Here is a 10,966-nt window from a genome sequence, read left to right as displayed (position 1 = left end):
CACAATAACGATGTTGATATTTATGAAACTGGATTTTAACTGATAAAAAACGTATTAACGTGGTTGACGAAAACGAAAAGGTACTCAGTGACATGTGGCAATGCTTGATATGGGTCTATATGCCACTCAGGTCCAGTGCTATATGCATGAGACTGTTTATAATCTATTTAGTGTGTATATGTGTGTGTGTGTGCGCGCGCGCGTGTGGGTATGGTAGCGGATGCGTCAAAGACATCACATCCGTTCTAATTCGTGCATTCAGGTGTGCGAAATACATTTTCAATATAAATTCTTTTGTTCTGAGGGCATGTGTTGTGGGGGAGGGGGGGGTGAGAATTAGATATACTCACGGCTTGCATGATTTTTAGGTGGATGAAGTAGATAGATGGGTAATGTGTGTGTGGTCGAGCGACAGGTGATGTGTGTGTTAAAAACCGTTATACTGTCGTTCAATTTTCAACTACGAATAGGACAATATGAATGAAGTATATGAATCATGAACGCAGGAAGCGTTATGGCCATCGCCCATACAAAAAGCTTAGTATTGTGCGGTTGACAGAGAACATGGGCTTCATCAGGTTATCTTATGATTTTCAAACTTAATGTCGTCTTTCATTGCCATTACACACCTTGACGACCACACATGCCTCCTCAGATGTAACGAGGAAGAGATCGATGGAGATGATGCTAATGATGAGGTTGTTGGTGAAAATTGTGCCTCAATAAACGTGCTTTAACTAGATTTCTTCAGATAACAACATTTTATCAGCCTGGATTTACTGAGTCTGTATCTGAAACTTTATGTCGTGGCATATTTTAGCACCAACTGTTCTTACTATGCTTGTAGGCTTCAACGCCGATACAAACTCTAATCATTTTTCACATTTTAAGAAACACAATGTCGCCCGGCGTCAATTTGTTGTTACCCTGCTCTGCGTCTTCCACTTCCTGAGGAAGTGAGCCGGGGAATACATTGAATTCTGCTATTAACATAAGTACAACGAACCCAACTGTCTACATTGATTCCAAAATCTGAAGGTGTTGTACATACACGATGTTTACACATGGAATGCACGTACGCCGTAGAGACTGCTTAGTTCTGAATGAAAAAACAAAACAATAATACAAAAACCAGCAGAGCGCAACTCCAACGCATTTTCATTTCACTAAGTTCCATTTTTATTCACAAAAGTAGACACTCTGACATGCAGACGGTTTTCTGCGGCGAAAACTCCGTCCATGTTATTTAAAAGTGACATGATTTCGTAGAAGAAGCGGATGTATATCTCCGTCTTCAAGTGCGCCTTATTTAACCCTTTGAGGACCCTAAGGATTTGAAGTAATTATTTTAATTTTTCTGACACATTTAGGGAGAAAATGACCTGTAGATTCCAAAAATGTTTATTTGAAACTGCTGTTCCTCGTAGTTTTCGAAATACAGCATGGGGACAAATATGCGGATATATGGGCGGCAAGGGAAAAGTGTCTTAAATAATGCAAGGGATGGGTTTTATCAATATTTTTATCTGAATTGACCAAACGTTGTACTGTTGTTATGGAACATCAGACATGATAAGGTTGATATATTTTCGCTTGTCTTATATATATATATATGAACTCACGAGGCATATAGCACAAAGAAATATTTAAATTCCATTTCGGTGTCAGGACATTGATGATCTCCCATAGTTTATCCTGATGTCGTTGTCGAATGATTCCAAATAATGTTTAATCACGGAGCTCACATCCACCTACATTCTATTCTCTTCACAGTCCCTGACAACCTTTCTACTCTCCCTAGAAACTCTTCTCCACAATAATTATAGCCTAAGACTCGTTTCTTTATTTCATGTAAAAAAGAGTGGTTTTTGTTGTTTCTTTATTTCATCATTATTATTATTTAAAACAGGACAATTAACATAATACCATAAAAATCGAAATTAAGCGCCAGGTGTGTGTGCTCATGGATGCTAAATAATTATAATTATTTTATTCACTTTTTTGCCTTCTGACCTTAAATTAGAAACAATCATTACAAACATTTGCAGTGAGAACTATTCAAATATTCTGTCAAACAAAAAAGAACAAGTATAAGAGAAATATACATTATATAGCAAAAAAAGGTAATGTTATTATTTTAAGATATTCAGTTATGCAAATAGCATCTTTAAAGGTTGCATGCCTTTTCAGGACTACACTTCAAAGGAGCATAGATGTCAATAAGAAAGCGGGCTCTATAGAAATCGCAGCTTATTCTCAATGGGGAATAAACCCCACCCTGTAAATATGGTTTTATCTGTTTTTATGTGTTAATGTGTGTATTTGTGTGAATGTGGATAAGAATTTAACGATATGTTATATACAAGTTAGCATGTCGAGTAAAGACATTGGTGCAGTTTCGTGGAATTCAAGTCGTCGAATAGGTGTCCGTTGTAAAGTACAGGTTTTTAGGGTCCAGTTTGTATCAACACCATCAGACATACAGAAGTAACAAGGCAGAGAATCGTGTTGTCAAACATGGTACCAGCGGTTGAGCTGTAGTCTGGAAATTAAAATAAATTTGAATACACAAATGATCATGATCATAATAAACATTTAAAAAAATGAAATAGTACATCTCAAAATAATAATTGGTAAAATCTTCCACTTTTAGACCAGAGGCTGTAGCTGCCTCAGAATTTGGGATGGGGGAAAAAAACCCACAAGGCAAAATTTGTATGCCTTTGTGTCCGCAGAGTTTGTCAACTGTAGATGGATCACCAATAAAGAACTACAATTAGTTTTAGAGATAATGAAACTGTTAATTTCATTAATTATAATTAAATACAATTAAAATCACAAATCACACACACTGCACACTTGTGATGTAGCCTGCTTTAAAATATTTTAAATATATCGACTGCTGCATGTCGATGTTTACCCTTGAACAACATGAAATTCCATTTCTCGAACAGCATGGCCTTTTCATGACAAAACAAACTGCTTTTATGTGGTGTTTAACAATGTATAATTCCCTATTCATAATCAGCAACTACACGGGATTCTTTTAATACAAGTGGAGATCAGCATGAAGACATCACATAGAAAATTAAATATATAGAACTTTTTTACACGTAATCGATACATTGCCTTGCTATCCCTCTACCTGTCTACCACTAAGGCTTACATGTTATTCGGGTTTGCAAACTGGTAGCAATTTTAGCCAATCAAAACCACTTACTCTCAGTTGGTGAAACTGGTGTTAGTGTATGGCCTGAAAAAACAAAAAAGAAAGCTATTTAAAATTGTCACGGTAGACGCTAGGCAAAAAGAAAAACATCTCTTTAAAAATTCACTTACTATTCGAGTGTCATAACAGAGCAAATTATATGTACAACCAGCTAAATGATACATTATCTGCCTTACTTTTCTTACCATAACCAGTATGGCTTAGAAGTTAATTCTGTGAAATGGAAAAAAATCACCCATTCAGAACAACTTACTCTGAGTTGATGAAGTTTGGATTGGTGCATTGCCTAAAATAACAAAACAGAAAACTTTAAAAAATATTAACTTTTTACGCTAGTCATTAAACAGAAACAGAAAACCCTATTTCCCTCTAAAAAAAAAACAACAAACAACTGTTGTAAGCTATTGGTGTGTAGAGCTTTTGTATAACTAAAGTCAAATTCAACAGACTAATACTCAGTGCAGAACTTTCATTATTTAATAACTATACTGTACTAGCCGAGGTACCCGACATTGCCTGGGTTGACAAGCTGTTGACGTTTCTTCTTCAGTTAGAATTTTACTACCACCACTTCATTCAAGTACAGTTCATTCATGAAGTGATTTAAAAGGCTAAATGTAGAAAAAAAACAATGGGGATTAAAAATAAATTGTACATTCAATATGCAAAACATACGACATTTATATTCAGATGTGCAGTATTAATTCAGTTAACGCGAGGATGCACTAGGAACAAGTTCAAAAGAAATGCCAGTGATCAGAGAAATATGTATCTTAGAAAACGTTTTGTATCTTCTTGAAAATACCTGTGGCAATGTAGAAAACCAGTTTTCAACATTCTTTTACAGTGGAACCTCGGTTAGCGAACGCCTCGGATAGCGAATTTTTCGGTTAACGAACAAAAATTTCGCTAAAAATTTGTCTCGGATAGCGAACAAAATTTCGGATAACGAACAAAAATTTCGTTAAAAATTTGTCTCCGATAGCGAACAAAATTTCGGATAACGAACAGCCACGTGAACCTCACGTGACCGACCAGCATGTAATCATTCGCGCTCGAGACAGTTACGATCAGTCGTTCCTTACCTGTGCGCATCCTTCTTATTTAGTGATTGTTGTGCTTTATTTTAATAAGATAATCCTCAATCATGGCTCCAAAGAAGATTAAGAGCAATTAATAGTAGTGAGGTAATGACAAGGACGCGGCCAACAAATGAATTGAAAAAGGAAATGATTTCAAAGTATGAAGGTGGCATGCGTCTGTCGGATATGTGATGTCGTATTACCGAAGAGTTTTACAAAAAAAGGCAGAAGAAGCAGACACTGGACAAGTTTTTTTCTTCAACCTCAAAGCTACAGAAAAGGGAAGTCTCCCCCGATTTTATAATGTCACGTGTGCTCATGGAGAGGGGATTCAAAGCAGTAGTTCCACCCCTTCCTCCCCACACCTGTTTCCAACCACGCCGTCAAAACGGCAAGTTTTCTGTGTAAATGCTTTCTTTAATGTTTTTATGTTTATTTAACTCCATTTATATTGCATTACAACTGTTCTCATTAAAACAAATACCTATATATATATACAGCCTGTAACTTTCAAATAGCGAGTCAACAGGGGCTGGGAACCAATTAAATCTATTTTCTTTATTTCTTATGGAAAAAATTGTTTCGGATAACGAACATTTCGGTTAACGAACAGCTTTCCAGAACGGATTAAGTTCGTTAACCGAGGTTCCACTGTATGTAGAAAATGCATAGTTTGGTGGGAAGGTCTATATAAATCTAAGTTTCAGGATGCTCAGTATACCTTCTTCACAAACTCCAGAAAGTACAGAACTCTGCTGCACGTCTGGTGCTTAGAGCCAGGACACGGGACCACACCACCCTCTCTCCTTCGTTGTCTACCCTGGCGTCCCGTCCGTTCTGGCATCCAGTACAAACTGTCCGTGCTGTGTTTTAATTTCTTCGCTGGTACCTGGCCTGATTATTTATTTCTATGAAATTCTCTTTCCCAATATCCCAGCCAGACAGCTATATACGATCTTCATCTGAGGACCGTATGCTTACTTTCCCTGTCACCAGAGCAACCTCACTATGGTTACCGGTCTTTTGAGACGCATGTTCCTTCGTAAGCGTGATTATGCGCTATATAAATAAGATATATATATTTCCTGTTTCAAAGATGACATATTGAACAGAAAAAAATAAGTCAGTATGGATATTAATATAACCAATGATTACGGGCATTTCTGTTAACTTACCATCTTCATTGACTATCCCAAGAGTGAGAGAGGCCGAGTCTTTGTCACCATCGTTCTCCACTGTACACTTGTATTCTCTCTCGGAGTCGGCAAGTGCAAGGACGAGTGTTAAATAGCAGACCTGACGATAGTAACACGTGCCTGGCACTAGGGTAGGTGTGTCCATTCTGATGTCGCTGTCCTGTGTGTATGTTCTCCATCCATCAATCTTATCATTGTACTCCCACGTCCACTGCAGAGTTATAGAAATATTCTGAGTTATAAGAGCTGATAAAGTAAAGGAGGACTTACCTTCGCTATAACACTCAGTAGTACTGTTTTACTAAGAAAAATCCCGTTGTTAGAATAGAAGAAATTTAGAAGACCTAAATGACAATGATGCATGAGATCCCAGCACTTATGACTTCAATGGCTCGTGTTGTCCCCCTTCTTTTATTTCCCTATCACCCTTTACCAATTTCATCATTCACCTGCCTATTCCCAGAACCTTTCAGACATGGTGCAAGCTTTAATACATATAAAATGTAAAATTGTGAGGACATTCTCGTTAACTATTAAAAATCTTATCATCAGTGACTCTCATAATTTTAAGTTTTAAATTGTATTAAAGAAAATCCTGAAACCTAAAGAAAAAATAATTTTACCCTTTTTAGTGGATTTCAAATAAAAGTGTGTTAAAACATTTTTTTTTACTTATCTTATTTATAAGAATTACCAAATACCTTTGCTCCTTGAATGTTAATGCCAATAATCGCATTACATAACAATTCCACAGTCGTGTTGGCTACGTTGATTTCATTGTCAGGAGAAACTGACATAGTGATGTTGCTAGGTGGAACTGAAACAATGAAAAAATGAAGAATTCTACTGATGATGAAGTTTATTTGCAGAGCGTTTTCCCACTTTACTAAATTTTTTACAAGAGATTGTTAACAATTATGCTTTTGCTTCAAAACCACTCATTAAAAAACCTTCCTCTTTTGTGTAGTATGTTTGATTGATTATTAAATTATTTTGTAGATCACTATTATGTCTTCACTGTTAAGATTTTAAACTCGAAATAGCAGGATCTGGCCAAGTTTTTACATCTATTTTTTAAAGTGTGGTATAATATAATCAACAATATTTGATTGTGACAGTTAACATTCAGTAAATAATAATAATTTTAAAAAAATAATTATAAAAAGAAAATAAGCAGCCATGACTGTGAAATTCTGAGTCCAGTGTGATAGCAGCTGCTATGTGTGAGTGTACAAGCATTTGCCTGACCAACAGGATTGGGCCAAGGCTGCTACCCACATTTTAAGTGTGTTCTGATATCATCTTTGCCTTTTAGAGAGATCACTGATATTTAGTGCTGAATTATTAAATCTCAAAGATAGTAAACAATTGCTGTAAGTATTCCTTACAGGAAGTAAAAGATGGAAGAAAATCAACTTACCTGTGACTGTCAGATTCTGATAGTCATCTAGAGTCTTTGGAACTGGTTTAGTAGAGGTGCCAATATCATAGCTAACAGAACAGTGATACATCCCAGCATCATTGCAGTCTGGTTTCAAGAGAATCACCTGAATTGATTTCTGAGTAAAACCACCTGAAACTGTTGCTGAATTAGCTGGAAGACCCCCTTCGGAAGCTGAAACTAATCTTGCCTGTGGAGAGAAGACATCAGCTAAAGCCAAGGTCTGTTCTTGGTAAGGCTTGGAACTTGTGAATCGTGACATTGTCATAACATACACAGAATGGACAGTAGCTGTACTTGGAATGCTACAAGTAAGTGTAACGGTCTGATTAGTACCGCTCAAGCGCAGAGTACTTGGAACTACCTGCATTTCAGCTAGTCCACCTGCAAAACAAACAAAAAATTGCTAAATACACAGCTTGCAAACATTTTTGTGTTAGTACTTGTGCTGTGCATATTCTGTGTTACGATAATTACATCTCGCCGCCAGGGAAAGTTAAGGGATCGCAAGAGTCTCCAGCCTTTAGTGCAGCAAATGTAGTCGCGCTTTTCAGCTGCAGTTTTAGTCGAAGGTTGATTACCACCCATAAACATGTAGAGCGGGTGGCGACCCCCCCGCCTATAACTCGCGTGAGCCTCGCATTGGCTGGCATACTTTATGTTGTATGAAGCGACAAAATCTTCGCAGAAACAGAATATTTTGTGATCTGAACTAATGCCATCGATTCATGGGATGATTTAGCCCCGCTATCGACGATTAAGATTTCGATCATTAATGACATCCTGGAGATTGTCGATGACGTACAAGCGGATTATTGATTACAAATCGGCGGGCCGCAATGAACACCTACATTGAAAGCTGTGTCTTCCCCTTCATTGTTATGCAACGGTGCTTTCAGAATGTTGTGTGGTATAGTGTGCTGTGATGTGCTGTGATCTACGCAAGCGTCTCTCAAAGAACGGCTGGCCGGATTATTACCGAGTCACGATCTCGAGAACTGAAAAAAATTAAAATACATCCATTAAGTGACAGTTGCTAGTTTTTGACACAAGTTACGCGTCACTAGTGTGCAGTCTTTAGAAAGCATGTCTGCACAAATAATAAAAAGCAGGACTATACACAAATGTTTGATAAGAAGGAGGTACCATATACACTCGATGCTGCTTCATATATACATGTATGTACAACCTGCATAGTGGAGTCACATTATCTAGTCTATTAGCCTATATTTGTTCCACGTTCGCCTTCTCGGCTCGTTTTCACCATCCTGTGCAAGGTGCGTATAATTAATCGCGCCATGTTGTGAACATTGCTTTTTGAATATTGTGGTATACTTCTGACAAATCTGTTGGATATATCACTTAATATCTCATTTTAGAATTAAGGGGATGGATGAGATGTTCTATTACATTTACAATTTGCTTTGATATTTTGTTCAGCGTTTCTAGCTCTGCAACAGTAATAACGAACCGAAGAATGCCTACTGATCGATAATGGTATGCACGATGATAACATCTGGTGCAGATGCAAAACCTTTAGATAGGAGATACAATATGCAAGCACAGGAGAGGCAAGAGTTACTGCTGGGGGAAGTTTCCTGCAAATTGGCTGATTGCATTTCTCACACACCAGTAAAGAAAACGAGGTCAGGAGGGTGACACAGAATATAGCACTACTAATACTACAAGCACAGACAAGAAAAACCATGAGAAAACTTTGTTGCTTATGACATCTTTATTTCTAGACGAGATAAAAAAAACACAAAACAACTATACACCCACATTTAACATAGATTAACAGATGCACATTCTAAGATCAAGACATAATTTAAAAAATTTACTGCATGCACATCCACTCCAATATACAAAATGCATACACTGGCAGTACTGCAAGTTTAATTATCATTTCATCTCTTTTCTCTATCTTTCTTTTCTTAGCTTCAGAGCAGATTCCAGTTCGAGTTCTCTATCATTGTAAGTCCTGTATTTTCCTGCCGTAGTACACTCTGCGTTTGTTCTTAAATATTGTGTTCGTGATTGTTGCTTTTCATCTCTTTATTGACCTCTTTCTGTTGTCATGGACATATGGTGTTGACGTAGACAGCTTGCCAACGATATAGGGACTTGAAAACTCTCGGGCGAGCACAAAAAATGATGTATAATGATTCGCCTTCGCTGAAGTGCAATTAGATTTCCTGATATATTCATAAGATTCCAAGAAAGTTATGTTATCACAAACTTTTAGTGTTTAACATGCAGAAAATTTCAGTCTTGCAAGAATGACTGCAACATCTCACTTATAGCATTGTACTATATTTATTTGTGTTGGATTAATCTAGACCTACAATGTGTGACAAAGAAATGGAAACTATCAATTTTTTGCAATCCGTCTATCGAATTGCAAGAATAACAACATTCAACATTCTTATTTAAATAAATAACCATTTCTTTATACAAGTACTTGACCAACCTGTGGTTATAGCACGGTGTCAGATTTTGTCAGGGATACCTCATGCACTCTGAGTTTTCCCTCGTCACTCGCAAAATCCAAGCAATATTTTGAAATTATTCACTACTGACCATTTGCTGGTTCTTTCTGCACTTTATCTCTTCAGATAGACTGTAAACTTATCACATTTCTTTGTTTTGTTTCAATGTGTGATTATGACTTTTGAGTGTAAATACATTCACTATGTACATGTTAAATTATGTGTATATTGTTGAGTGCCAGCATTGACACAAGCTCACATCCAGCTTCCACACAAACTTTACAGGTATGAAACATGAATATTCAGCTGCTTACCTTCTTACACTCCCTGAGCTGATGTGGTTTGCACTCTGTCGCCACAAATTATGATTGTAGCATACCCTGGAAAAAGAATGTTTAACAATGATGTTTATTTGATCATCATCACAAGACCTAGTCTGGTGTACAACAATAAATGAGAACAAATATGTTGATTGAGCAAAGCTAAACCACCCTTTCACCCGATCGGGCTGTGACCCCTTACCCAAAAACTACAGCGTGTATGATTACAATGAGTGTATTTAAAATCCATATAGACTATTCTTCACGCTCCCTCCTACATCCCAGTTATTTGCAAAAATCACATTTATTTAATATTATAAATTCATAAAAATATAAATAAGTACCAGTCAATAAGTAACTCTAAACATACCAATTATTCTGTCAGTTATTAATATACTTTAATACACTTGTGTGTCACATACCTGCATCCATGATCAGGACTGTGTTGTGCAGGACGCAATGAACGTGTTCACTCAGCTCTCAGACCTCCAGCATTGTCGGTGTTGAAAGTATTTATTGCAGGCTAGGTCAACGTGCGTTCTTTCCCTGTAGTCGGGTACATTGCACTGACTGCCGGCATAGCAGTCCCCACGCGTCTATCTACCTACCTCGCCGGGCGATACATTCAACTTCCAAGAGGAGAGATATATCGCCAGTGTATGCATTATAATGTCAAAATACATTGTATGCAAAATCTCCAACCTGACCATGGTTTTATTGATGTGTCCCATGAAATCATGCGATCTCATGAAAACGTGTTACTTATTATATTAGCCACTTCTAAGGCAATGTGTAGTGCACTATTGTACTGTTTCCATTCAGTCCGCATCAAACACTCTGCCCAAAGCTCTAGCTCACTGAAAGCTCTTTTCCTTCTGCGAACCTAAAACACATACTTTACAGAACCAAACTATCCATCTGCATACTGTAATTGAGGAAAAGGTTATATAACAATTCTAGTGTTTTTATATCTTGATACTGGTTTTATGTAGAGAATCAACATAGACTGAAGAACAGGCAGTGTGTGCGAGTAATATGATTCCATGCAAGTAAAGCTGTGTGTGGGCTTAGGCAGCGAGGCAAACCTCTGTCTGAACAGCATGTTCAGCGTTTACTTACTAACCGCATATTTGAAAAATCTATACTTCGATAAAAACATGCATTGATGAGTTAGGTGTCCAATCTACCGTGAGCCATGTAGCCATTTGA

The 10,966-nt window shown here is 37.2% G+C and overlaps 1 protein-coding gene across 3 annotated transcripts in view; it reads right to left on the bottom strand.

The window, feature by feature from the left end:
- Nucleotides 1–1,899: 1,899 nt before the first annotated feature.
- LOC112567956 overlaps nt 1,900–10,966 on the bottom strand; it is a 28,799-nt gene continuing 19,732 nt past the window's right edge. For 2 of the 3 annotated variants that reach the window (XM_025244910.1, XM_025244909.1), the window contains 5 exons: nt 6,209–6,324; nt 5,487–5,718; nt 3,483–3,515; nt 3,221–3,253; nt 1,900–2,542 (listed from right to left, as the gene is read on the bottom strand). In XM_025244910.1, the coding sequence (XP_025100695.1) occupies nt 2,448–2,542; nt 3,221–3,253; nt 3,483–3,515; nt 5,487–5,718; nt 6,209–6,324 (509 nt within the window). In that variant the 3' untranslated portion in view covers nt 1,900–2,447. The other variant, XM_025244912.1, reaches the window with a different exon arrangement.

The sequence above is a fragment of the Pomacea canaliculata genome, linkage group LG7 (genome assembly GCF_003073045.1).
Source record: "Pomacea canaliculata isolate SZHN2017 linkage group LG7, ASM307304v1, whole genome shotgun sequence".
Lineage (NCBI taxonomy): Eukaryota > Metazoa > Mollusca > Gastropoda > Architaenioglossa > Ampullariidae > Pomacea > Pomacea canaliculata.
Note: the sequence above shows the minus strand (reverse complement) of the source record. Positions and strands in the feature narration are given on the sequence as shown.